General features: G+C 41.6%; 4 protein-coding genes and 1 non-coding gene across 5 annotated transcripts; 3 read left to right on the forward strand and 2 right to left on the reverse strand.

Moving 5' to 3' along the window:
- The first annotated feature begins 1,235 nt into the window (after positions 1-1,235).
- On the forward strand, positions 1,236-2,209 carry LOC132707287 (mitochondrial inner membrane protease ATP23 homolog). Its single transcript, XM_060679079.1, has 2 exons — positions 1,236-1,688; positions 1,738-2,209. Exons 1-2 carry the CDS (start codon positions 1,356-1,358, stop codon positions 2,158-2,160), a joined length of 756 nt encoding a protein of 251 aa, XP_060535062.1. The 5' UTR covers positions 1,236-1,355; the 3' UTR covers positions 2,161-2,209.
- Positions 2,210-4,051: 1,842 nt separating this feature from the next.
- On the reverse strand, positions 4,052-15,288 carry LOC132707462 (exonuclease mut-7 homolog). Its single transcript, XM_060679328.1, has 11 exons — positions 15,093-15,288; positions 14,795-14,986; positions 13,977-14,329; positions 13,724-13,926; positions 13,123-13,304; positions 12,735-13,072; positions 10,667-10,862; positions 10,465-10,608; positions 5,056-5,207; positions 4,647-5,003; positions 4,052-4,593 (listed from the first exon to the last, which is right to left on the reverse strand). Exons 2-11 carry the CDS (start codon positions 14,973-14,975, stop codon positions 4,096-4,098), a joined length of 2,604 nt encoding a protein of 867 aa, XP_060535311.1. The 5' UTR covers positions 14,976-14,986; positions 15,093-15,288; the 3' UTR covers positions 4,052-4,095.
- On the forward strand, positions 9,297-9,428 carry LOC132707943 (U11 spliceosomal RNA). Its single transcript, XR_009619801.1, has one exon. It is a non-coding gene; the product is annotated as a U11 spliceosomal RNA (small nuclear RNA).
- A 347-nt stretch (positions 15,289-15,635) lies between the features above and the next one.
- LOC132707531 (vacuolar protein sorting-associated protein 4) lies at positions 15,636-19,808 on the forward strand. The gene is made up of 6 exons (XM_060679426.1): positions 15,636-15,998; positions 16,051-16,180; positions 16,237-16,468; positions 16,524-17,005; positions 19,233-19,461; positions 19,514-19,808. The coding sequence occupies exons 1-6, from the start codon at positions 15,863-15,865 to the stop codon at positions 19,613-19,615; spliced, it is 1,311 nt and encodes a 436-aa protein (XP_060535409.1). The 5' UTR covers positions 15,636-15,862; the 3' UTR covers positions 19,616-19,808.
- Positions 19,809-21,753: 1,945 nt separating this feature from the next.
- On the reverse strand, positions 21,754-27,186 carry LOC132707119 (polycomb protein SUZ12). Its single transcript, XM_060678815.1, has 6 exons — positions 27,012-27,186; positions 26,900-26,946; positions 26,037-26,841; positions 24,522-24,957; positions 24,329-24,465; positions 21,754-22,508 (listed from the first exon to the last, which is right to left on the reverse strand). The coding sequence occupies exons 1-6, from the start codon at positions 27,109-27,111 to the stop codon at positions 21,997-21,999; spliced, it is 2,037 nt and encodes a 678-aa protein (XP_060534798.1). The 5' UTR covers positions 27,112-27,186; the 3' UTR covers positions 21,754-21,996.
- Between the last annotated feature and the right edge of the window lie 171 nt (positions 27,187-27,357).

The raw sequence follows: 27,357 nt of genomic DNA on the forward strand, positions 1-27,357 counted from the left end.
GGCACATATATGCAGCTTTGCCCCGTGACGGAACCAATTGAAAATGAGGGGGCTGGGGGGTCGGGCGGTATTCTAAAAAAATAAAAAATCGGGCGTGTAACGATCTACGAAAAACATCATTTTTCAAAAATTGTTTACGAGGCCAAAAAAATTCTTGAACAGACAGAAGATTCTCTATAAACTTTGATTAGTGACAATTTTCCAAGAATATACAGGGTGCGCCGCAAATTCAAAAAAACGATATAGCCCATATAGACAGCTTAAACTTTTGTATTTACAGTTGTTAAGTATTGTACAGGGCGTTCTCGATATTCCGTGCAATATTAAAAAACATAATAAGTACTCCATAAGTATTGCAACTACCGACTTCACACTCGGGAGAAAAGTAGATGTCTGGACCCGCATTTAAACTCTTTAAATTGGGAGTAATAAAATGACGCGAAGTATTTTTTTTAATTTTAGAATTTTTTGTTGGTTATTTTGGCATTCAGAAAAACATCTTTTCTTCTAAAGCCATTCATCCGATGGTAAAAAATTTACATCCGTAATACGTGGGAGACCCGTTGATATATCTTTTGTCTGCATGGTTTCAGAATACAAATAGTTCTTTGGAAACCATTTACTCTATTGGAAAAATTCGGATACCAGGAAACTAAGGACATCCAGAACTATATCCTCTGTTTCGAACGTTGTTGGAATTATATACAGGGTACGTCGTTTGTAGGCAAAAAATTCCAATAGATCCTAGAAATTTTAAAGTTGTGATATTTGATATGAACAGTATGGTAAACTCTGTCGAGAGAGAGTTTAAGGTTTCGTCTATAATACAGGGGTTGCAAGGTATTTGAAGAAATATAATTTTAAATTGCAATTACCAGTACAAATTTTAATATTTACCCAAGTGTTCGACGAGTTGTGAAGGACACTTTATAGAGGGTGTATTCACAATCAAATTACATCGATTTTGCGAAAGTTCCATAGTGGTTCGCACGAGCACCATAGAAAAACAATGCGTCCCTCAGGACAAGAATCCGCGAAGCGCCTTCTTTTTAAAATGATTCGCGCTATTTGCTACAAACTTGCCCCGCTCACCGACGATTTTTCGAAAGCAATCTTGTTAATAACGGACTTTGGTTCAATTAAACAAAATCGGCTTCTACCACGGTCCATCCGCCATGTTCAGTGCTCACGACAGAATGTGGTTTTTGTATTCCATGTTAATTCCTATTGGGCAACTTAAATCGAGTAAAGAAGAGGAAGAGTAGTTCCAATGTCGGTTACCTAACCTACTAAAGTATTAAACTCGCAAATTCGGCTGGGTAATGCGACGGTAGTGGGAATATTTCCCTGTAAATATGACATTCGTCGACGAGAGTGCAGAAAATGGGCAGCGGGAAGGTACCGGCAATAATAGTCAATGGGGTTACGACATGTACCCAGAGAGGAGACAACGGCCGTCTACGAACACGGGAGTAGTCAGCAAGCTGTTCTCGCCAAAAGGACGCGACAACTTGGAGAAAATAAAGTGCGAGAGGAACGTTTATAGGTGCTTCAAGGAAAGCCCCTTGGTTAAACTGATGTTGGGGGCGCTAAAATCGGCCGGGTGCCCCGTCGATATCCGCAGGCACATCGCGTGTGAAGAGTGCGCCCCCAACGTTAGCGGGGGCTACGACCCCGTTCTAAACCAGGTGAGCTGGAGGACGTTTCCCACGGACTCCTGTGTTTACCAAGTTTTAGGTAGTCATCTGTCACAATACGGTCAAAAAATCTGGTCTCATGCAAGGCGTGTTGATGCACGAGATGATCCACATGTTCGATTACTGCCAGAACAAATTGGACTTTAAAAACCTCGACCATCTCGCGTGTACGGAGATCCGGGCGGCTAACTTGGCCCACTGCTCGTTCATGTCGGCTTGGATGGCCGGCGACACGTCCATATTCAATTTCAAGCAGAGCCACCAGACGTGCGTGAAAAACAAAGCGTTGAGCTCGATCCTGGCCGCGCGGAATGTCACCGAGGAGGAGGGTATGCGCGCTATCGAACGCGTCTTCACCAAGTGCTACAACGACCTCGAGCCGGTGGGCAAGCGGCTCAGACGCAATTCCGACGACATAAACAAAGTTTACCGGGACGGTTTCTATTACGGTTACGAGTTGTAATCCCTGTTTTGTTATAATCAGCGAAAATATAGTTTAGCAAATGGTTGAATGTGGCGTTTTTGGGCGATCTTGTTGACTTACAACACTTCGTGTAGCTACTCGCGCACAGAACCCTCCGCTGCTTTGAATTTTTCTCTTCCCGCTCTTCCCACGCGTTAACAAATCCATCAATATCGGCAGTTTGCTGACGAACTGCTGAAATATTTTTTTTCTAGTCCCTTTTTCAAAGCGTCACTTTACCACATTACATTTCCGTTGTACTACCACACTTTTTGGAGCTCGAATTTTGACGTTTGTCAATTCTGATGGTAATGTCAAAAACTAAGGGTCGTTTAAAAATAAATTCGTGACTCAAACGCCGTTTACCACACTTGTGGCATAATATACTATTTCAAAGTGTATTAGAAAATCGAATGGATGAGAGGTTCGGTATTATAAGAAAATCATTTTGGCGTCATGTATTTTGAACCCATAAAAAACTTCGGAACGAGGCGGTGAGAACAGAACTAAATTACGCGTCTATCATGGTGCCATCTGCCCGTTTTGTTTTGAACTATGAAACGTTTATTTTTATTCTCTCGTCGCAAATAAGCCATGAGAAGAGCTATAAAAATACTTTTATGGCTCCATCTCCATCTATACGTTTCGATGTAAACGCGTTCGTGGCTCCACCTGTGAGTTAAACTTTAAACTTGACCAAAAAAATTAATTTAGATAATTCGTTTATAGGTTAAGGACTAGCAAAACCCTTGCGGCTCCATTTAATGAAAAAAAATTTTTTTTACCAGCGTTCCGCAATCTATAGGACACATTTTAGACTATCGACAAAAATATATTCCTCGGTAATAGTAATGTTTTATAATTTATTACAAATATAATAACATGAAAAATAACTAAATAAAAAACTACTTGAAAAACACTAAATAAAAAGTAATGGCCAACAGAAATAGTAAATCTTGGGATACCATTTATCATTAAATATTTATACACAATATAAATAAAATGTAGTCTATGTTACCGTTCGAAGCAGTCACCAATGTGTAGTCCAGGCTTATGGCTGCAAATGTCACACAGCTTCCCTAGTTTTTCATTTGATTTTTTTTCTAAATATACACCGAACATAACCCAATCGTGTTAGTTATAAAACTAAGTAATATTCAAAGTGCAAAAAGTGGTGGAAGCAAAGAGTAGAAGACAGTGGGGAAGGTCGCGTATACTGCTACGAATGCCATCTATTATTTGCATCCAAGTACTACATGGCCGTTTAAAGTAATGCGTCACACTGAAAATACCACAGCACCTTGTAACGGATAACAGCGCTTTATTTATATTTTAATAAAAAAAAATCTAAAGCTATTTCGACATTTTTTTTTTCACATTTTACCTTTCAAACTTTAAATTGATCGAACCCTACGTTTCGCGCGTTTTCCGTTTAATGACTGGATACAATCACTAGAGAGCGCTGAAACTCGTGTACGCCATTTAACATTGCCATTAATGGGAGCGTTCCCCTCTATCTTACACTCTTTGGGTTTGAAATATATACATTACGTAAACATGTCGTCAACGAAAGTTGAAGAAACCAATTTAGAAATATTATAAATGAGCTTAGAGGATAACAGACCGACCAACCTGCTGTAATGATAAGACATGGTGTGCCTATACGGCTACATACGAGTCCAAAGGGTTAAACGCGCACGTTAGATAAGTTCAAATAAGTAAAAATAAGTTCAAAATTAGCACAAAGATCCTGGAAATTTATTCCATTGCAGTGAGAGAACACGCATCCTTCTCACACAAGGCATAGGTGTCTAGTATCGAAGGCACATTAGGGCATCACCTTTTGAAGAAGAAAAAGAAGATCAGACCAATGTAACTTAAAAAACGTTTAATAAAATCGGTTACAAAATAAAAGAAAATGCAATTAAATGCGGATTAATGCACGATGCCCTGAAGGCGGCCGTTCAGCAGGCGGCCGTAATGGCTGCCGTCGTAGTAGACTTTGCCGCAGTCGTCGCACACGTAGAACGCGTCGTACTTGAGGATGACGGGCCTGGGGATCTGGTCGACCTTTATCGTCGCCCCGAATCTCGTCTGCCGGGACCCGACGTCCGTCGAGGTCGGCGCCGCCGTCGAACTGTGACCGGGCGCGTCCTCGTCGAAATCCTCGTCGCTCGTGAACCCCGTCGACTCGTCTTCGTAGTAACACGCGGGCACGTACCTAGGGGGCGCCGCCGTCGCACCGTCGTACAGCGCCAGCATCGTTGACTGCGGCATTTCGGTGAAACTCTTGCCGTTGCACACCTGGCAACGGCTGAGCACGTGGTCCTTCGTCACCGACACCCTGTAGTAGTCCAACACCTCCTGCAGTTGCTCGTCCACGTCGTCCGAGACGATTTTGAGACAGTGGCCGGACGGAACACGGCCGCTCAGCTGAAAAGAAGAAGAAGATTCCCGACCCGGACGTCTATTCTTCTTCCTTTTACCGTCTTGAAGGGCCCCTTCCTTGTCAGGATGTACCGGTGCTCCGTGGCGTGGTACTTTACGCACTGCTGGTGGTCCTGATGGTTTTCCAATATGGCGGTGTCGATGCCGCACCGTCTCAGGTTCTTGCCGAGACCCTGGAGCATCGTGTCGCACACCACCTTGAGCTCGTCCGCCTGGACGGGCGCGGCGTGGGGTCCGGGCGGTTGCGCCACGTCGTCCTCGCGGTGTTGCCGTTTCTTGCCCGACGTTTTTTTCGGTTTCTTTTTGGCCGCGCGCTCGCTAGTCAACAGACTGTCGCATATCTCGTAAAACGGACAGTCCGCGTGCTCGCAGCACCGTTTCAGCACGTCGTACACCTTGCAAAACCGTAACGTCAGCGTCGTGTAAAAGAAAATCGCGCGATCTAACCTCGATCAGACAGTAGGCGTCCAGCGCCGCGTATAGGACCTGACTCTGACGTAACGGGCGGTTTTCCCAGTTCGAGAACTGCTCAGATTTGTCGAGGGGCCTTCCGAGACACGCCTGCACCAACGTGCTGAGACTCGGCCCGCCGCCCTGCACTGAATTCGACAAGGCGTTAGCGGGTATCATTTACGGTAATTTACGCAGTAGAGTTATGGTCTGATAATAGATATAAGAAAGTGACCAATTGCTTTTGAATGGGATTATCCAATTATACAGTTTCGGAATTTAAATTCAGGTAAAATTGTGGTCCGCAACAGAAAATAATTTTATACCTACCTGTGTTTAATATTCGTGTGTTGAATAGTGTGCGAATTATGCAAAATATGTGCGAGTCTAGTGTATCTCAGGGGAGGCTCCCTCGGTCACATTGACGAAAATTCCAACATCAACTGTATGGAAAATTGTGAATAATCCCATTTCGGCGATGGAAAAAAGAAGCGATGTTGACATTTTCTAGAGTGTAGATGAAAGTGATCAAGATATAATACGGCTTGGATGAAACATAGTTCGACACTTATGATACCCCGGAAAAGGGTTGGATTGACTCAACTAATAAGTGTAAAACAAACGTGTCATCAAAAAGAGGTAAAAGAATAATTATTTTGCATACTGGCTCTAAAGATGGTTGGATTGCAAATGGACTTTCTCTGTCTGCGAAAAATATTAAAGATTCTTCTCTGGATTACCATGAAGACACCACCGCTGATTTATTTGAAAGATGGTTTAAAAACAAACTAGTTCCAAACATTCCTCCTAAGCGTAATTGTAATGGACAATGCAAGTTATCACAGTAGACAGTTGGCTAAAACCCCTTCCTCATGTGACACAAAAAGCAATTAAATGAGGTTCTACAAAGCTTGAACTTACAAAAGAAATACGTCTCTGATAATTATGCAAAAAATCTAGGGCATACAGTTTTAAGGCTTCCACCTTACCACTGTATATTTAATCCCATTGAACATGTTTGGCCCCGTGTTAACTCAAATGTCCTCAAACTTATAGAAACCGAAGTTTTTAACGTCCCTCCACAAAGTTGGGCAAATTCTGTTAAACATATAGAAAAAGCAGAACAATCGTATATCCATATTGCAAATAATATAGAACAAATAATAATTAGAACAGGCGATGATAGCGATAGTGATACTGATATATTATGTGAATCATTTTAAGTAATTTAAGTTAGAGAAAAGTTTTGCTGACTCTCGATCTAGTGAATGCGCTAATTATGCCGCGAGAGCCAACTGTCCGTCAGTAACCATGACAACCGCCTTTGTTCGCGCCCCGCCGGAAAATTCGCCAGAGTCGGGATCTACATCGAGTAGAGAAATACCGCCTCGAAGTACAACGCAAGTTGCACTTAGTACGTTTTGATTCTCTTCCCGTTTATCCATTTTTCTTAATAGTATTCTGTGAATCGTGATTTCTTTTCATTAAAGTTCTTAATCAGAACTTCGGGTTTGATTTCACTGCTGATTAAACTCCGCCGACAATTTAAGTAGGTAATAAAAATAATTTGTAATTTTATTTTAGATTTAAACATAAATAAATAAATATTGTTTAGTATCTTTCCTAACAAAACCTTAAATAATTAAATTCTAAGCAAAGTACGGACCATATTTCATTCTTAAAGCTTGCCCGGGTCATTCGTTAATTAGTATCAGTCTGTCACTTTCTTATATCTATGAACAGACTTTAAACGATATACCGTTTTTACAATCCTTTACAGTTTTGACTACGGAAAGGCCCATTCTTTTCAGCACGTGTACTACAAGCCAAGGCAGTATTTAAGATGTTAGGCGACAGAAATTGGCCGTGCGGCACTGTTGTATTTTAAGATTAAACTGTTTTTGCCCAATACATAAGTTGATATCCTATGTTAAGAACATATTAGAAAGCTTAAACTGATTTCCAATTTAATGTCTTTCGAAAAAACTTCCCCCGTCTACTGTAATACTTTTTACAAAAATTCTGGATTCCTTCTGCGTCGGTTTTTGAAACTGGTAAGATTACTCTGCACACTGACCCTTTTTGTTGCGATAACGTTATTCTCGATTTTATTCAAATATATCATGTCAAAACCTCGAACGCTTAAAAAATTCTTCGAAAATCTACTTTCGCTTTACTTCGAGAAAGAATTCATCATACCCGTAAGGAAATAGACCAAGTGCCTACATCTTAAAATTGCTTCAATCTTGTCCCCGTCCGAGTTCGATACCCTTTCAAACATGAATCACATTCATAAATTTAAAAAACTAACGTCAACAATAGGGAAACCATCAAACTCGTCTCAACTATCAAACACTGTAATAAATCGATCATCGCACCAACTTTCGGAAACGGAAAAAAAAGTTCTTTCAAAAGGTTCCATATTCGTCCTTGCCCTATGTATTATCCGTATTCAAATGTCGAGTCTATCCTAAAGAAAATGCCATCTCAAACAGCTAATGAAATTCGATTTGAAAAAAGATCATACGTCATCTACGGAAAACAACCTTAAGGCCTCTTCTCTATCAGGGTCCGGAAAAAATCTGTGACTCCTCATGACTCTAAAATTCCTCGCCTCTACGGACCCCCAAAGATCCACAAACCAGGAACCAGGAAAACTGATAGTTTCGTACTTAATTCCTTTCACTTCGTTGAACAATTAAAGAGCATTACATTAGATACACAAGATATTCTGGTTAGTTTCAACGTAAAATCCCTACTCACTACAGAGAACCTATGCACACAGACTGATACCTTAATGCATTGTCACATCACCATCTTGGTTACAGAGCCATAAAACTATCTCAGCCCGAGTCACTGAACTCAGAATTAAAACACCTTACCTCTGCTCTTCTCTCTAATAATTTCCACATTAAATATATTAAGCGTTCCATCAAAAAATACACTACACCACAACCTTCCAATAGCAATGAAGCCGAAAGCAATCCTACACATTCTACTGTCCTCCTTCCTTATAAAATTATCAAGTAGGCTCAAAGAACATGATGAAAGAGCCTTAAGACTAAGACGAATAAACTCATCTCAAAACCGGACAGAAAATTTTATTCGATAAATAAATATGGGAATCGGTCATTCGAGACGGTGTTTATGCCCCTTATTAAGCTCCGCCCCCTTCAAACAATATATAAGCAGGTAGAGTAAAATGCGGGCCAGTTTCCGTCAAGCTCTGATGATTGGCTCTGATGAAACCGACGCAGGAGGAATTCAGAAGTTTTGTAAAAAGTATTCCAATTTAATGCCTTAACATAATAAATTATTTTCCTAGGAATCTTATGCAAACAATTGATTTACAATGGATGTTTTCCCAGTTTGCTATTGGTTAGTTAGAAATAATATTTTCTTAGCCGTTGAAACTTTGGTGTTATTTCTGTTCAGATGGATTCGGATGGATCAAAGACTCGGCAACCGAGAGGGCCTTCAGATAGAGCTTCGTAAAAATTTACCAACGTCAAATACCGGATTATGTAGTAAAAACAGCGTATCGTTTGGAGAACTGTAACCAATACTGCAAGGGGGCTCGCGTCATTTTAATATATATTTTTTTATTTATACAATTAGGAACGAATAAGACATTTTAGCCACAACACAACAAAATATTAGAAAATTAAGGCTTCAATATTTTTTTCTACTCCCGTCTGTAAAATACCTAATTACCAAACCGATCTAGCGGGCGGAATGGGTCACTTTACCACGTCAGTTTCGTTTCCCACGGATCCGAACCACTTCGGACATTTCCGGGATTTTACCGCACGGACGGATATTTCCCACGCTTTGAATTTTGACGTTTGTCAATTCTGACGGTCATGTCAGTGATTGTATTCGTGTTTTTTTGCGAAAATGTACCCAAAACTAACGGTCGTAGAAAAAGTATACTATGCAACACGTTCAGTAAACTTTTTAACTCGCTCGTAGTGTCAAATAAACTCGTGAGTCAAATGCCGTTTACCGCACTTGTTGCATAATATACCATTTTTACTAATATTTCAAGTCTTTTAACAACCAACAGCACAAAATAATTTAGTTTGAAACATACTTTTTTTCCATTTATGAAAAACAATCTCCGCGGCAACCGCTCCTAGTGTACTTCTGCTACCGGGCGACAGATGGCGCGGCGCGCTCCACGCCGCCCGTAAACCGCTTCGACTGTATTAAACGGAATCGGATGATTAACATATTTAAAAAAGGGTGTTTGTCGCTTGATGGCACGCCTGTTCCGAAGGGGCAGGTGGGGTATGGCAATCAAGACATACCCAGCACGTAATTTTTGAAACCGTGGGGCTGTTTTTAGGCATTGCACCAGGAACGCCCCCTCTTAATAAATTCAAAAAATTTGCATTATCCGCGAAAATTTAGTTGATTTCCGTTTGAATGGATTTATCGATTGATACTTTCTAAACGTAATTAGTGACGTTTTTGTAATCCTGAAAATTACTTAATATATTCCCTGCATTTTTCTATATAAGCGTGCTAATTAATAGTTTTCCGGCAGCATCACACTGGCTCACTATTGCAAATCACTAAAATTTTTTGCGGGCACCCAAAGCGTCTACTTATTTTATTAAATTTATTTTGGTATCGAAATAAATAATCTCGAAACACCCTGTATAATATATCCTGTGAATCTTTTACACACATTCAATTAATTTCCTAAATATTAGTGTCAATTGGAAATAGAAATAAATATTTTTCTTAAACAAAAGACAGTTTCTAGTTTCTTGTACAATAAAAATTTAACCAATCACGGTGTAAATTATTTAATACAATTATGCTATTTATAGAGAAAAAAAATTCATAACAAATCGAATTTGAACCCGGGACCTTCCCGTCGCAGATAACGTCCTATTCACGGAGTCACGTAGATTGTAATTCTTCATTGGGTATTTAGTATAATACGACCAAAAATATGGTGCATTTAATTCCTTGACGCAGACCTTCGCAAGATCGTGGTGAAACCCATCCCAAGAGCACCAATAAAAACGAGTGACATGACCAAAGTTCCGAAGTCAACTGTGAGAAAAATTGTTTCAAATGGGATAGTCAAGAGGAAAGTGAGAGAAGAAGCTGGTACTTCGAGAGAGCAACACGCAGATAGATAAAATAGGCGTATAATCTACGACGCCTATAAAGTGAATAGTGCTTTAACTCAGTAAACAGTAGGTAAAGTTAATCGCGGGGTCGACTGTAAAAGGACTATATTTCTGGTCGAAGTATACTACCAACTGTTCGAATTTTACCTGCCTTCAGAAACCTACCGAAGGTTCGTTACGAAGAACAGAGGACAGAAACAAATAACCGACCGACCGTTACCGAGATCTCGCGTTTAGTGACGAGCTAAAGTCTTCTTACCTTCGTTGGGCAGGACGACTTTGGGGAACTTGTCGAGGTGCTTCCACAGGGAGCAAAGGTCGAGGAAGCCGGCCCGCGCGTTTGAAAAATTAAGCTCGGGCAGGGCGTGCTGGATCATGTGGAAGTCGCTGGTGAGGCTAAAACCTACAACGCGCGTCTCCTTCATTTCCCGACGGTAGAGGGCGCGCGCGCTACGACTCACCTAACTTTAAAATATCACAATTGTTGAACAAGTCGCGGCCCAGCGTCTCCCAGGAGCGACTTTCCCGACCCGCCAAATTGACGACGTCCAGCACGAAGACAGACTCCCTGGTGGAGATCTGCATCAGGGCGAGCTCGTTGAGTTGACTGCCGAAACTCGGCTTCCACTCGCAATCGATGCCCACCAGGTCCGCGTTCTTAAAAAAAAAAAAAAACGAATTCAATTGTACAGGTTATCCTATTTTTGACACTTTTACAGGGTATCTCGGTTTACACGACACTCTGCTACTTTTTTTTTAAATTAAGATGCCGTCGACAAAATTATCAGGGCCTTCTTGGTTTTTGAGATATAGGGTGAAATCCAAAACTATCGATTCAGTGGCGTCGTTTGTTTTTTACTTGTTTCTTTCGAAATATCGATGAAATCGAAAGTATACGCGCTCCTCACTTAAGTCGAGATCTTGATAACGGTGCATCGTCCAGCATAGCCGCTGGTACAGATGGAATCAGCATAGAAAAAAATTGTTTTTATTTTTTGTCTGTCTGTTCTCCGTTCTCTGTTTTTTCGACGATAACTTCCGAACGGTTTGGGCTAAACGCTTCAAATTTTGCTCCTTTTTAACCGTCCACGGGGTGCATAAGATATGTAAAAATGGCTGCATTCAAACTTCGGTGTAGATCTTTTTTTCGCGATGCCATCTATGGGTGCAATAACAACTATTTTGATGAAAAAGCAAGTTCTCGAAAATGCAGTTTTCATCGCTTTCCCGAAGGGAAAGATCTAGCATCCCAAACTATTCCGAACGAGTGGATAGTTCGAGAGGACCAACTTAATCCAGATAAAAGCTCAGTTCATTTTACTGAAAATGATTACGAATGCGACTTACAAAATGAGTTATTAGTTTTTTTTTGTCTTGAGTAACACATTAAATAATTCACCAAAAAAATTTAAACTTTAGATTTACCTTTAAAAAAGATTCTAAAAAAAAACTGCTGTTCCCACCCGATTATTATTTAACCAGAAGCCACCAACAGAACCAGAATTATCTAGATCGAAAAGACTTCATTCCAAAAATGCCAACAAAGAAGCTCAGCAGGTATTGTCTGAGCTTTTAGCAACAACATCGAATGCCACAAGTGAAATTATAGAGAAAAATCCATCTCCGTACCCCAAATAATAAATTATAAAGCTAAGTGTATGGATTTTTTGGATAGTTTTGGATAAAACAGTTATCACATCGGGGGCCTTATAAAGCCTTCTGATCATTTTTTGAAAAAAAAAAAAAATCTTTGCAAGACGATACCCGCAGAAAAAAAATTAAAAAGTATGGTAAAATAAAGATTTAAGTATATGTAGTAATATGTATTATAAATAGTTGTTATGTATGTCTCGAGGCACTTCTAGTACGCACTTTCAGGTATGGCCTTGGGTTCTTTCAGCGATTTTTTTCTTGATCTCCTGAATCGTTCCAAACCCCTTCCTTTCATGGAATTCTTGAGTTTTGAGAACGGGAAAAAATCGCAGGGGGCCATATCCGGTAAATAAGGTGACCTAGGCATGATTGTGGTTTTGTTTTCGGCCAGACACAAGCAGCGATTGTTTCCCATAATTGCGGACGTTTTCTTTTGAAAAACAGTTTTAGGAATATTATGTTAAGATTCTTTAGATATAATGTTATTTCGCATTAATTAATATAACATCATGGCCAAATTTTCAGCTTACTTTTCAAAACATTATATTAATACATATTTCTGAAAAGCTTAAACGATTCCGAAATGATGTAAAAAACAATACACAGGGTGTTCCATTCCATAAGTAATAAACGATAAGAGCGAATAAAATACAAACTACGCCGCCGGATTCTACCGAAAAAAATCCTACGTGAACGTTTTTTAAACTCTTTCGATAATTGAAAAGACACCGGAGATGGCTGGGCGGTACCCAAATCGATGGTTGTGGAGTTCACCCTGTATCTCAAAAACCTTTTCTAATTTTTTTGACGGCATCAATAATTTCACAAAAAAGTGACACAGTGTCGCGTAAACCGGAAATGGGTTACCCGACTCACCTGGAATCCGGTGTCGACCACGCCCCTAAACTTGTCGGCCGTATCGACCAGGACTACGCGGTCATCCGCCAAGCGAAGTTTATGGTACTCGATCTTGTTCGCCGGCTCGCTGTCCCAGTCGTCGACGAGGGGCGACGCCTGCACCGCCTCCTCCAACTTGTTCTCGTCCAGTAGCCGGACGCCGTACGGCCACCCGCTCTTGTCTACGTCGTAGTGCCGGGCCCACCAGAGTGCCTCGCGGAACTCCCCGTACTGCGCGACCAGCTGCACCACCTCCTTCTGCAAGGACTCGTCGTCGCCCACCGCTTCCTGGACCATCTCTTTCCAGCTCTCGTCGCCTGCGCAAAATACAGTTTGCCGCTCCGCCTCCACCGGAAGAGGAACTTACTAAAAGTGTTCTCCGTGAAGCGTTTGTGGATGAGGAACTTTAGAGCGCCCTCGTTGCGCTTCTTGTTCAAGTTCGGGGTCAGGTCCGCCGGCAGTTTGAACATTTTCGCGAACCTGGTCACCAGTTTCTTCCACGGCTTCGAGTGCACCTTGTCATACTTGACGTCCGGTATACCCTTCTCCCTGAAAATCGCCAATTTGCCAAAGAACTACAAACTACCGACTGTTATCGAGCCTTTATGCCCTTTTGCAGCTCTTATATTTTACTTTCAAGTCTTAAAATGCAGAGAAACACTTGGTGCCAGTACAAAGTAGAATGTAAACCAGCTTTAACTAAGCCTGCTACAAAAAAATACCTTCAAACCACTGATTCAAATATGTAACGACTTGTATGTCAAATAACCAAAAAACTAGTCAAAACCACAATAGGAATTACAGTTACGATTTTAAATCAGGCGATAAAATTACGTTTTCAATCAGCTGTGACGCAAAGATCAGACCAAATGGCAAGGCGATCACAGAACAGCGAAAAGATCGCATTAACCAACCGTCGTATCTAGGGGCGGAATGACAAATGACATTTGAAAGAAAAGTGTACTAACTCGATGTAGGGGTTCATGGTGTCGCCGACGGACATCTGGCTCAGCGCCGAGTCCAAAAACTGCACCAGTTCGACCTGGTGTCGCGGACTTCCCGCGAGAAACTCGTCGACGCTGTACAGCTTGTCCTGGAGCACGAGCGGCACCAGGAAATCGTCCACGCCGAATTCCCCGTGGAGATTCAACATGGTCGCGTACTGGCAGGCCTGAAAGAACGTCTGAAACGCGCGTTCGGCGGCAAATACCCCCGCCCTACCTCTTTGTACTGCTTGTTTTCGATCAAGCAACGCAGACAGTCGACGAACACGTGAGGATGCTGCGCCATCTCGTAACTGTCGAACACGAGTTTCGTGAGCCCCTGGAAGTTTTGTTTCGTGATCAACTTGAACGCGTCCAGTTTGATTTGGGGCACGAGCAGGTGCGCGATCCGGTCGCGGCGACTGCGACTCCAGTGCCGGAACTCTTCCGCTATGAAAATCGGAAGGCTTTTGTTTTTCGCGTTGAAAAAGTCCTGGCAGTTGTTCAGGAGGCGGAGCGTTTGCTCGTAGGGGTCAGCGCACGCGCCGAAATATTGCTCGAGCTTCGAGACGACCGGCGGGCTTCGCTTTACTGAAACAAACGACCCGTTTCGGGGTGAGGGGAATGGGATTCCCAAAACAAAATATTTTTGCAAAAACAAATTAAATTGTGGACTATTTGGATACTGTTATTGAGTGGGCGGCAACTGCCCACACCCCAAAGAAAAACCGGACATTAAAGTAACAAAAAATAACAACCTTTTAAAGAGAAGGTAAATTTGTGTTTGTAGCATTTAGAGAAAAATTAATTTTTAAGAAATATGCAAGGGTAAGTTAATTTGTTCGCCTCTGAGCTTTACTTGGAGCCAATAACTTTCTCAGTCAACACAGATTGAGGTTATGTAATGTCAGAAACTTGATAAGTTATGGTTTAGAGATTGCTCTCTAGAGGCTCGTTTTTATTTGTGGAGAATCTGGGCCTGCAACAAATTGCAACTTGAAAAGGTAGCAAGTCGACAGCAACTTGTTGCAATGTCAAAATTGAACATAAACGAACCCATGTTGTACATCTTCTTGAGTTCCTCGAAAAACGCCAAATCGTCCGAGTCCAAGCCCAAGTTTAGGCTAATCGTTTTGCAGCAATTATTGTCGTGGATTGATATGTTTTTGCCCGGTCTGGTTGTTTGTCTCGCGACGTATTGCGAGACGGCCGCTCGGCCTCTGCCCCTCGGGAACATGTCGTACGGATCTGGAATTATCGCGCAGTAACGGTCGGCGAGCGTTTACGCGGCTGTCGCGCGGTCATTTTCACTTGGAATTTTGACACCCTTGCGGGAATAGAAATCGCCACTAACCTAGTTACGGTGTCGTCGGAAAAATTACGCATCAGTGTTGAACTCTGCTCTTCGTGATGGAAGTGCGCCAGTTTACGAATCCGCTGGGAAAATAAATACCGTTACTGTCGCGATAACCATTTTTCGCCTACGACGTCCACATAAAAATGCTCTTGTAATTTTCTAACCTGACGGCATATGCAACACGTTTTACAATGGGCGCGCGCCATCTATCAGAAAACAGTAACGTCTCCTCTCGTAAAACATCTGGCAAGCAAAATGGTTTACCATACGGATCTTCAATAAAAAAGTTGTGGTAATTCGGAGCGAGTTGCGATTGCAATTAAACGGGTAATACAAAATTAAAACAATTATTTTTTGCAAAAACGATACGGCTATCTACTGGTACTTCAATGGTATTAAATATATCTTGGTGTCGCTACTATCTCGTAGATGGCGCCTAGTTTCAAAATATTTTCAATAATTAATACCCTTACAAAATGCCAAAAACTAATATTACATTTTAGTTTGGCTACCGGTCGGTAGATTTCGCCACACTTTTGAAATTTATATGTCAACCAACTGTCATTAAATTTTACCAGTATACCGTCATTTCTGTAAAATAGTGCCCGGTGTATCCTCACGCAAAAAGACGTTAGAGCTTGGATTGATACGATGCTTTTCGGCGACGTCAGTTAACCGACCAGCCGACCGTTCGTCTCCACGTCCGAGGTTCGAAATTTCGGCGTGATTTTCGTGATAATTCGTGAGTCACCCGTCGTCTTACAACCATGGCCACAGGCACGACCCTCCAGAAGGCGATAGATTTGGTGACGAAAGCGACCGAGGAGGACCGCAACAAGAATTACGAGGAAGCGCTGCGCCTGTACGAACACGGCGTCGAATACTTTCTGCACGCGATCAAGTGTAAGTGAGCTTCCCCAGCTTTGTCCCCGTAATACCGGCGATTTTTTCGTAGACGAGGCCCAGGGCGAGAAAGCCAAGGAGAGTATACGCGCCAAGTGCGTCCAGTACTTGGAACGCGCCGAGAAAATCAAAGAGTCGTTGAAAAAAGGCAAAAAGAAGCCCGTGTTGGACGGCGGTTCCAAGTAAGCCGACTTAAGTAACCGGGGGCGCGCGCCGCGTGACCATACCTTCGTTGCAGGGATGAGAAAAAGAGCGACAGCGACGACGACGACGAAGACCCCGAAAAAAAGAAGCTCCAGTCGAAGCTCGAAGGCGCGATCGTCGTCGAGAAGCCCCACGTCAAGTGGTCGGACGTCGCGGGGCTGGACGCGGCCAAGGAAGCCCTCAAGGAGGCCGTCATCTTGCCGATACGTTTCCCGCACCTGTTTAGCGGCAAAAGGGTGCCGTGGAAGGGGATTCTCTTGTTCGGAGTGAGTGCCCTAACCTCAAAGTCGTTCTCGGTTGAGAAAAACGCCGCGTTTTCAGCCTCCGGGTACCGGCAAGTCATATTTGGCGAAAGCCGTCGCGACCGAGGCGAACAACTCGACGTTTTTCTCGGTATCGTCGTCGGATTTGGTGTCCAAGTGGCTCGGCGAGTCGGAAAAGCTGGTCCGCAACCTGTTCGAGCTGGCGCGCGCTCACAAACCGAGCATCATCTTCATCGACGAGGTGGACTCGTTGTGCTCGTCCCGGTCCGATAACGAGTCGGAGTCCGCACGGCGCATCAAAACCGAGTTCCTCGTGCAGATGCAGGGCGTCGGGCACGATACCGAAGGTATCCTCGTGTTGGGCGCTACCAACATACCGTGGGTGCTCGACGCCGCTATCCGCCGACGTTTCGAAAAGCGCATTTACATCCCGCTGCCCGAGGAACACGCGCGCGTCACCATGTTCAAGTTACACCTCGGCAATACCCGAAACACCTTGTCCGAGGAGGACGTGAAAGAATTGGGGAGGAGGACCGACGGGTAACGTAAACGATAGAAAAACGAACCTGTAGAGAGCTGAGTCAAATCATTTCCTATAACGATTCGATACACCGAGAAAACATTCCGAAAAGTTAACAAAATCGTGTTATGTACGCGAATAAGCAGTAGGACTGACGCATTCCCACCGTAATGATCCGAGACAAATTATTATGTTTAATAAGCGCTTTGAAAACAAAAAAGAAAATGAAGTTAGAGTTCGGCAAGCGATATACCGTTCTTACAATTGTGTTAAGCGAAAGCACATGTACCACAACCGAGATGCGAACCGACCAGAAAGAGAATGGATTTTTCACAGCATAGACTAATTAATAATAATTGAGGAATCTCACCGATGAAAAAATTTACCAAATATGTCGTAAAAACGGTATATCGGTATATCGTTTGGAGATTTCTATTATTTTTACTGGAAATACTTGCGGGCAACAAAACCAAGGCACACCACAGTATTTGAAGGACATCCACCCATATTTAAAAAAAAATCTGCAAAATTTAACAAAAACCGAATGACACGTGTTAGCTAACGGGCTGCACCACATATGGGCAAGCAGTTGACAGATTTATTTTTTTAGTACCCTAACACGACGAACTAACATCACAATTTACTAAGGTAAAGTCTGTTTATAAATATAAGAAAGTGACTAACTGATTCGGATTAAGCAAAGTCCCGGGCAAGCTGTAAGAATGAAATACGGCCGAGCAGGTCCGCACTTTGCTTAGAATTTAATTATTTGGGGTTTTGTTAGGAAAGATACTAAACAATATTTATTTATTTATGTATGTATTTATGTTTAAATCTAAAATAAAATTACAAATTATTTTTATTACCTACTTAAATTACTTAAAATTATTCACATAATACATAAGTATCACTATCGCTATTATCGTCTGTTCTAATTATTACTTGCCCAACTTTGTCTAGGGATGTTAAAAACTTCGCCACATTTAACACCGGTTCGATCTTTTTCAAGCCTCCTAATTAAGATATCTAATGTCGGCACGCTTTGTTCCTCGTATAACTGGTAAACTTTGCGCCGTATTGTATCTTGATCACTTTCATCTACACTCGAGAAAATGTCAGCATCGCTCTTTTTTTTCCTCGCAGAGATGGGATTATCCACACTTTTTCATACAGTTGACGTTGGAATTTTCGTCAATGTGGCCGTTTCTTCTAAAGATGGTTGCTGGCACCTCGTTCACTGAGAGTCAAATAAACATTGTTTATAACTCTTAATAGAATAGTGTTTTCTCCTGAGCTACACTAGACTCGCAGATATTTTGCATAATTCGCACATGATTCAACACACGCTGCATTACACACGAAATAAGAATGATTACTAATAAACCTAAACTAAGCAGTATACCAAACCAAAGAATATTAAACACAGGTAGGCATAAAATTATTTTCTATTACGGACCACAATTTTACCTGAATTTAAATTCCGAAACTTTAGGTAATAATCTTGGATAATCCGATTTAAAAGCAATTGGTCACTTTCTTATATCTATGAACAGACCATACCCCTCAGTGCCTGAGACATATCAGATCGGATACTTGCTGTTATTTTTTTCTTGGGAACGTTTTTTTGTAACAGATTTGTAGGCTATGTCCTAAAAGACATGGACATAGTCATCAACTTTTAGGTCATTGAAAAGATTGAGCCACGACACTCATCATAATCATATTTAAGATTTTCCAAATTCGATTTTGTCTTAAGGGATTCTAGTGTGTTTGTGTCAATTGAAATATCAATACATTTGTGTTGAGTGACTCTTTCACAGTAACATTTTTGAAATTATTAAACACTAAGTCAATTACACTGGCATTGGATACGTCAGTAAATCAAAGTAGAGAGTCTATCAGTATGAACCAGATATGTCTGAGGGTACATAATTCTCACTTCACTTTACTTTTGATGCATTAGATATAATAATAATATATACAGGGTGCGCGATGTTAATAAAAACCAAACTACATAAAGCAAACATTTTTTTAAAATTATTTTTGAAATGTACATTCTATGCCATTTAGGAACGTTACGACACACTCCGCTCCAAGCCATGTCGATAACTGAAAATTGTGGGAGTGCGTACGCAGTGTTGCCGGTTTTACAAACCGAACAACCACTATTTGAAATCCCGCTCCTGCTTCACGCACTTGCTTCAAAAGGTGCGTGAATGCAGATCGTTGTAGAGCGGTTTTTTCCAGCTATTCGGGGGCGGACATCAGTATAGTGGTGCGGGACGCCCTCATGCAACCCGTGCGCAAGGTACAGACCGCGACGCATTTTAAAAAGGTGCGCGGGCCGAGCCCCAAGAACCCCGAGGTCGTAGTCGACGATCTGCTGACGCCGTGCTCGCCCGGCGACCCCGGAGCGATCGAGATGACGTGGATGGACGTCGACGGCGATAAACTCGCGGAACCGCCCGTCACCATGGTAAGTCTAGCCTCCCAACTCGTCCACGTGACGACAGAGGGCGTTGTTGTAGAACGACATGTTGAGGTCGCTGGCGACGTCGAAGCCCACCGTCAACGACGAGGATCTCGTCAAGTTGGAGAAGTTTAAAGAAGACTTTGGCCAGGAGGGCTAGGAGTTATCAGTCCAACGCATTTTTTTTTCGTTTCTATCATATATATATATATAAAGAGAAATTGTTACTGTTGATGGAAGAAGCAGAGAAGGTTATTTCTTTTGTGTGTACGCGCGGTAGCCGCACGAGCCTTTTTTCTGTTCTAGGTTAACATAGTTTATATTTGTATTTAATAAAGAGTTTTAAGTCTTAAGTTTTTCTTTTTAGTTTCCCGCTGCTACTTACACTTCTAACGGCCACGATTGTTAAAGATCACTCAGCCAGCTTACGATCCAAAATTCCTAGACGGTGCATTCGTAAAAGGTCTGGCCACATAGTCATTAGATAGTATAGTAGCTTTAGAACGGTAAAAAATGATATACTAAGCCGCCATTTGGGCCATTGTCTTTGTAAATAGCGATATACACACCCTAAACCTCTCGCTGCCTGAAAATTTCGTGGCATATTTTGCGAAAATACTGCCGTAAAAATCGACGAGCTGTCTGCGACCATGTCTGCTGCCATGTCATTGGTTAAGAACGAGATTTTAAATCTCGTTCATGCGCATGTTGAATCGAACTCAATTTTTTTTTCATAGTTGCGTTATAAGATCCCGTATTCTCGGCGTTTACGCAAGGCTTCTATGTCTCTAGTGGCTATTTGGTCTGGACTAATCAATCATCCTCTAGGTATGATCATATACAACGAAGGACAATAAAAATCCACAAACATTTCAATATTTCAATCGAACGGCACAATTTTTAACCGATTTCTTTAATGGAAACGTTTTCTTGTTTTTATTCTTATAATGATTGCGGAATACTAATCACTATTAGCGCCGCAACAGGCTGATATTTGAAAGTGCACATGTTAGAAAAAACTTCGGGGATAAGAGGTTACTGCGCATATGCGTGTACATTATCAAAACAAACTTACCTCAGCGGATTTTTTGAATCAAATTTATACGTTACATACATACGTTTAACGGCATTTTCACAAATATCGCTCAAATTTCATATGGTCAAAGCTCAACCGTAAACAAAACAAAGTGGGCACGGCGTTTAACCTGCAGTCGTCAGCGGTGTTGCCAATAGCTGAGAAGGTGAAAAAAAGAAGAGCTGTCAAGCAAAAAAATAAACTAACCAAAATTCTTCTGGCCGCATATGTACAAAAAATATTAAAATTTATATTTTTTATGTATTTGAAATTTATATAAAGTGGAAAGTTTTATATATTACAAAGCTTAAGTCTATTACAGATTTACTATCGACAATCATGAAACAAATCTTGAGGAGGTAACTTCAACATACATATGCGCGAGATTTAATATCTCACCAAAGTGGCCGCTGGCAACCTCGCCAATAAGTTGTTCCACAGTATTTACATACATATATAGTACATTAAAAAATATATTTTGTGAAGGGTCGTTATATTAATTGTAATTTGATTTTTTGAATAAAGATATTTGATTTGAATATAACGTAATTTTTCTGACGTTATATCTCGAATATTTAAAAAAAAGAACTACTTAATTTGAGTTATGGAAAAACGTTTAGAATCAAGCAGAGAATCACGGAGAACCATACCCTTTCTTTTACACCGACACTGTATGACGTCACCGGCCGTAATGACGTACTCAACGTCATCGCGTTACCCCTGATCGCTGGCGTTGCGATTGGAATAAAACAAAGTGCGTGAATCTGTAGTTATATTTAAAGTAATAAAACGATAAAAACCTTTGTATCCCTTACATATGGAAAAAAACGGCTTTCTTGGAAATATGCATGTGTTTCAAGAGCCCTTGTTCTCCGGTCACTATCAAAATAGGTCCGTTACTGATGAGTGATGTAGGTGACGTCACCGTGTTACCTATTGTCGTTGGTGATGCGATTGGAATAAAACAAAGTGTGCGAATTATATTTAAACTAAAATAAATCAAACAATATTAACATAAAACAATATAAAATTAATATAGTCTCGATAAAAACCTTTGTATCGCTTACATTTCAAAAAAGAATTGTTTCCTTGGAAATAAGTATGTTTTAAAGAGCCTTTTGCTCTCCGACCGACACTCTCACTATGATAATGATATAGGTGACGTCACCGCGTTACCAGTGGCCGTTACCGAGGATATTGGAATAAAACGAAAGTGTGCGCGTCTGCGGTTATATTTCAACTAAACTAAATCAAACAATATAAACATACAACAAAATAAAAAGGGATAAAGGCGCGATATAAACTTTCCTATCGCATATATTTAAAAAAAGAACTATTTCCTTGGAAAATAGCAGCGACACCTGAGCGCTTGTAAGGCATCCCCGATCCGTTATCGAAATAAATATGTTTTCCCCCTTGCCTCATCGACAATCTCACTTCTGAAATGGGTCCGTAACCGATCGAAACTAACTCGATTTCTGATCGTTCTTGTTCAGAGATAAAGACAGCCTCTTCCTGGTGGTCGACGCGTCGACGCTCGCTGATTTCCGCCGCGTCGGCGCCTCGGACGGCGTCGGCGTCCCCTTGCGCCTCTGCAGGCCGACGTTCGCGGTCTTCCGGCCCGCGGAAGGCGTCTTCAGAGTGCACGGCTTCTCGGGCAGGTGCAAAACGCACCCCGCCTTGGCGAGGTTGTCCATTTGGGCCTCGCGTGACTCCTTCAGCACGTTCCTTATTGCGCCCGTCTCGCCGACCATCTCCTGGAGCTTTTGCAGCGTCGTGTAGAGACAGACGGCGCTCACGAGGCCGAAATCGAACAGCGACGTCATGTGGAGGACGAAGTTGCGGTAGAGGTTTTTGAGGAGGAGCTCTTTGCCGCGGTGCTGCACGAACATCTGGCAGGCCAACGGGATCTGGCAGTCGCCGACGAAACCGCACTTCATCACGTGCAGGTTCCACATCTTCATCAGCTCCTTTTCGCCTTAACACGAGCGATAACAAAAAAAAAATCACCCCCACCTTTCATGATATTCGGGGAAACCCCGGCCAAAAAGTATACGTCCCTATTTTTTCTGAAATATGACAGTTGATATTCCTTGTAATAAGTGAAAAATCGGTGTTTTCTGACTTCGTTTCTAATAAAAATCCTGAATTATAACAGAGAAACTTAAACAGCTTATTCAGCGGACAACAATAAATAAAGCGGTTCTTGTATTGTTCGTTCTCATTGGTGATCAATTAATAATCTAATAATATTATGTCACTCGGGACGAAACTACACGATACCGGCCGACTGTCATGTCCATTTCTATATATTCTTAATTTTTTGTCATAATTAATTATTTAAACTAATTACCTAGTGAAATCTTATTTTTACGATCAAAAATGACACTTTCTTGGTCAATGTTTTAAGTTAACACTAAATTTCTGAATTTGAATTTATACGACTCGAGCGCCATCTACCTTGAGATTTATGGAGGTGTATTGCAAAAAAAACGTGTTTCATTTTTTTTTTTAATGTTTTATCGGGTTTTTAAGAATAAACTTAAATACCCCGATCAATTATAAACAAAAACGATCTGTTCAGTTGTTTCGCTATAACTGTAACCGAGAAAAAAAATTACATGTGCACCTAATACGTGCCGGAAGCGTCACTTTACCACGTCAGTTTCGTTTCCCACGAATCCGAGCCACTTCGGACATTTCCGGGATTTTTCCGCACGGATTTGCGAGCAATCGGACGCTTTCGGAGATATTTCTCACGCTTTGAATTTTGACGTTTGTCAATTCTGACATTTTTGTCTGTGAATGTATTCATGCTGTTTTGCGAAAATGTACCCAAAAACTAACGGTCGTAGAAAAAGTAGAGTGCAACACGTTCGGTTGTATAATGTACTATTATATAACAATTCCGAAAATCATAACTTAATAATAATTAATGTTATTAACTTAATTATTTTTTATGTAATGCCTGCCAAGTTTGAAAGCAAATTCTAGAAGAGGTTTGTTAAAATAACAAAAAAAAATATTTTTTTGCAGTATCTCCGAAATGAAGCATTTTAGGACACAAGTTATAAATAAATAATATGTTATAATTTGATCCACCCTGTAGAATAACCCACGTACAGCGGTGTTCAGGCAATTTTATTTTAATGTAGTTACAGAATTTTTTAAAACAAATTTGGTTTTCGCTTTTTCCTTAAAGAAAACGGGCATTTCTGGCTTCAAACTATAGGAATACTTTTATTTCATTAATCTCTAGGGCAATTTGCTGCGGTCTTGGTTGAAATATTTAATTTTTAATTTTTATGGTCATTTATTTCAACAATACAATAATTATTATTAATATGAAATAGATAAACTTTTTCCTTTTGCTCAAATTAGCTGTGAAATAAAACTATAAAACACTGGACGAAAGTAGCGCAAAATAAAAGAGTTTTTGATTTGTTTTTAAATGATTTGCGTTTGCTAGTAGATCAGGCAAAGCCTGGATTTGGTAGTACAAACTGGGCGTTTTGTTGAAAGTTTTGAAAAACCCAAAATGTCTTGAAACGGAAACTACGTCGAGTTATATGCGCGGTACAAAATTTTTTCTTCGTAAGTGCTTAATTTCGAAGTAAAATTGAAATGTTAAATGCCACAGAAACATAAATCGATTTTTTTTTTAGGATTTTGATTGCAACTCGAGTGAAATCAAAGTAAAAAAGTTGGTTATTCCACATGTCACCAATTTTTTTTTATTAGAATTATCGGGGCTTACTCTTGGCCGAGATTTCGCCCGCGTGTGCGCCGTCGTTTTACCTTCGTTGACGTCGGTGAACTCGTCGATCATCATCATCGTCTTGTTCTGCAACCATTCCGGGTCGTTCTCGCCCTCAGAGTCGACGTCCATCTCCTTGGGGTAGATGGGCAGGCACGTGGTGGTGTGATGGTACAGTCTGTAAGAAAAACGCCCAAAGTTCGGGTCGGCCCCGCCCCTTCCTGGTCACCGTACCTGTTGTGACCGGTTATGAACGGCCTCTGGCCGTCGTACTCGCAGTCGTCGAGCTCCAGGAACTCGGACAGGCTCGGTTTGGGCCTCTTGGGGTGGCAGACGAGGATGTGGGTGACGGACGCGCGCCTCACGGGCCCGTTCCTCGAGAACGCGCACACCGTGGGCTGCGTGATGAGGTCGTGGGGCGAGCCGGTGTACGACCCGTCGTACATTTCGTTTATGGCGACGTCGATGCGCGCCCCCACCGAAATAGGCACGTAAGTGAAGGTGAACCGCGAGTGGCACAGTTTAAGATGCTTGAGCAGCGTGTAGAGCTCGTTACAGTTCAAGCTGCACCAAGGGCAGTGCAGGTCCTCGCACGCCTCCGTCTGTTGCCGCGAGTTGTTGTTGTAAACGAACTGGTACACTATCTGCAGCTTTTCCGACTCCGAGTCGCCTAGAGAGAAGTTTTACAACAAAGGTACCGTGCGTTCACTTCACATTTGATAAAGACACGGTGTTGTCGAAACAATTGTCATGTCATAATATATAATTTCGTGAAAATCTGAATTTTTAGTTCTTATTTGTTTTGAATGCAGTTTTGTTTGGATTTTTTAATTAGACATAATGAGAAAATTTTTTTGAAAAACATTTTATGGACTGATGAAAGTTCGTTCATTACAAGAAAGGGTTGTAATACACAAAATACGCCATATTTGGTATTAATAATCCAAGACAAATACACGAGATAAAAACCCGGGGATACTAATCAATATATCAATTTAGTTAGTTAGCTGGAGATCATCATTTGCAACTCTTAGGGCACTAAATAAAACAATATATTTTTTTTTACCTGTAAATATAGCTTCGCTGATTATATGGCAGGAGTTGGATAGGGAAGGACGGAACTATGAATTGGCCACCCAACAGCCCCCGACATCATACATGTCAGAAAAATGGTGGTATTTAGAATAGTTAAAGAATTTTTTACTTTGGTGGGTTTTGTCATTTTTAGTTTTTTTTTGTTCTACTTTGTTTATATTTTTGCCGATTTGTCAAAAACGAGTGAAATAAAATATAAAGTGTGTTACATCAAGGTAATCAGAATAAGATATTCTATTAAAGGGTAAGAAATCTATTAAAATATGACGTAAGCTTATATATCAGAACATTGATAGTGTTTTGTTTTGCACGTCACTTGGAAAAAAACTTGGTTACTTTTCTTTATATTTTGTTTTACCTTGATATCCCTAAAAACAAAAAAGTTACATCCAATTGAACACACCCTTACCTTTCATTGCATGTTTTGTCAATTGCACCTTTAAATCAAGTTAAGAGAATAAAGCAGAACTTATTATTCGTGACTTTGAATTTGCCAATTTATGCCCTATATGGCATATGAAGTGATAATACCCCTGAGTCAATCAATATTAAACCTGCGGGTGACAATTGGGCCGCAATGGTTATAAAATGATAGGAATTTAACAGTTACCTTTCCTAACAAACAAAACAACCGACATTTAAAAACCAACCCACCATTGGCCAGAGCTGATATGTTCTCCTTGTTCTCCTGGAGGGGATACAGTTTGGGCCTGTCCACCACTTTAGCACTGGGTTCAGTCGACCAGTTCAACTTGAACTTCAGTATGGAGCCCTTCATGAAGGCGTCGATGTTGCCGCAAGTCTCGACCAAATCGTTGACGTTCTCCCAGCTAGAGTGTTTCTTTGGTGAGTTTTTCGGTATCGACGACACGTCATGCACCACCACATCGTAATCACCGTCACTCAAGTAACACCGGTTGTGTTTATCATATATAATCAATTCCGCACTATACACTTTTACGCTGTCTGTCAGATTGCCGCCCACCGACTTGCGCTTTTTCATTGCCGGCTCGTCGTCTTCGCAGTCCTTGTCTGTGAGCACTTTGACCCGAAAGAGAAGTATGTAGGACTTGACTAGGGGCCCGCCATTGGAGGAGAACGATTCCGTCGGTATGCTTATTGTTGGAGCAGTCAGGGGCATCTGCCCTTCAACCGGATTAATAGGAACGTCCGCGACGCCCAACGAAATCTGCATGCTCGGCGCCGAGCTGTCTTTCCGTTTTTTGTGCGTGATTTTCAGTAAAACCGTCTCGACTTGCGCGACGTCCGCGTCACATGGCAAAGCAGCGTTGTTAAACCCCAAAAACGTCAGGTTAATGTAACCCGGCTCGATGCACATCGAATCTTTTTTGTCGAGGACCCGCTGCAACAGCGAATCGACTTTAAACGCGGCCCTACCTTTGTGCGACCTGGACATCCTGTGTCTCATGTAAGTCACCGTCCTATTGAGGAAAATCGGCTACAAAAACACCTAACCTGTCAGAAACCGGCAGAAAACTGACTGGAAACACACTCACCGAACACATATTCCGCGTCCTCAGGTACCTGTAGATTTGGGTGGGCTCTGAAACAACGGAAATACCAACGTTAATCCCCGGTCCTTAGTTTTTACCCGTGGACGGCGTTTACTTTCGAATGCTTGCAGAAACAACTCATGATCTGCCTGGATGTGGTCGATTCGCGGATTTTTCGACGGGTCGGGCTCTTTTTCGCGTTTTTTCGGGGGCATTGCGACACCGAGAACGTCCGTTTATGCCGCGAAAACCCACTCGGCCTGGCGTCCCGTGTTTGTATTTTTTTGACAGCTGACGTATCGGTTGCGGTTCACGACCTAATGGCCGGTTCACAAATTTTAAAAAAAAAACTTTCCAAGTACAAGATAATAATTATATATCAGATTGTTGTAAATAAATATACATTTCCAATGGGCGTTTACGTCATGCCACCGAGCGAGGTTAAGCACATGGACGCTTTG

Source organism: Cylas formicarius, unplaced genomic scaffold (assembly GCF_029955315.1).
Source record: "Cylas formicarius isolate icCylForm1 unplaced genomic scaffold, icCylForm1.1 PGA_scaffold_9__14_contigs__length_23061073, whole genome shotgun sequence".
NCBI classification, from domain to species: domain Eukaryota; kingdom Metazoa; phylum Arthropoda; class Insecta; order Coleoptera; family Brentidae; genus Cylas; species Cylas formicarius.

Bases quoted from the DNA above. Each gene is read 5' to 3' on its own strand.
- LOC132707119 (XM_060678815.1), bottom strand. From the start codon at position 27,111: ATGCCCCCGAAAAAACGCGAAAAAGAGCCCGACCCGTCGAAAAATCCG. The intron at 26,947-27,011 runs GTAAACGCCGTC...CCGTTGTTTCAG, and splicing joins GTTTCTGCAAGCATTCGAAA to AGCCCACCCAAATCTACAGG. The intron at 24,466-24,521 runs GTACGGTGACCA...TTTTTCTTACAG, and splicing joins TTCATAACCGGTCACAACAG to ACTGTACCATCACACCACCA.
- LOC132707287 (XM_060679079.1), top strand. From the start codon at position 1,356: ATGACATTCGTCGACGAGAGTGCAGAAAATGGGCAGCGGGAAGGTACC. The intron at 1,689-1,737 runs GTGAGCTGGAGG...ACCAAGTTTTAG, and splicing joins ACGACCCCGTTCTAAACCAG to GTAGTCATCTGTCACAATAC.
- LOC132707531 (XM_060679426.1), top strand. From the start codon at position 15,863: ATGGCCACAGGCACGACCCTCCAGAAGGCGATAGATTTGGTGACGAAA. The intron at 16,181-16,236 runs GTAAGCCGACTT...CCTTCGTTGCAG, and splicing joins GTGTTGGACGGCGGTTCCAA to GGATGAGAAAAAGAGCGACA. The intron at 16,469-16,523 runs GTGAGTGCCCTA...CCGCGTTTTCAG, and splicing joins AGGGGATTCTCTTGTTCGGA to CCTCCGGGTACCGGCAAGTC.
- LOC132707462 (XM_060679328.1), bottom strand. From the start codon at position 14,975: ATGTTCCCGAGGGGCAGAGGCCGAGCGGCCGTCTCGCAATACGTCGCG. The intron at 14,330-14,794 runs GTTCGTTTATGT...CGTTTGTTTCAG, and splicing joins CAAGAAGATGTACAACATGG to TAAAGCGAAGCCCGCCGGTC. The intron at 4,594-4,646 runs GTAAAAGGAAGA...TCTTCTTTTCAG, and splicing joins GGAAGGGGCCCTTCAAGACG to CTGAGCGGCCGTGTTCCGTC.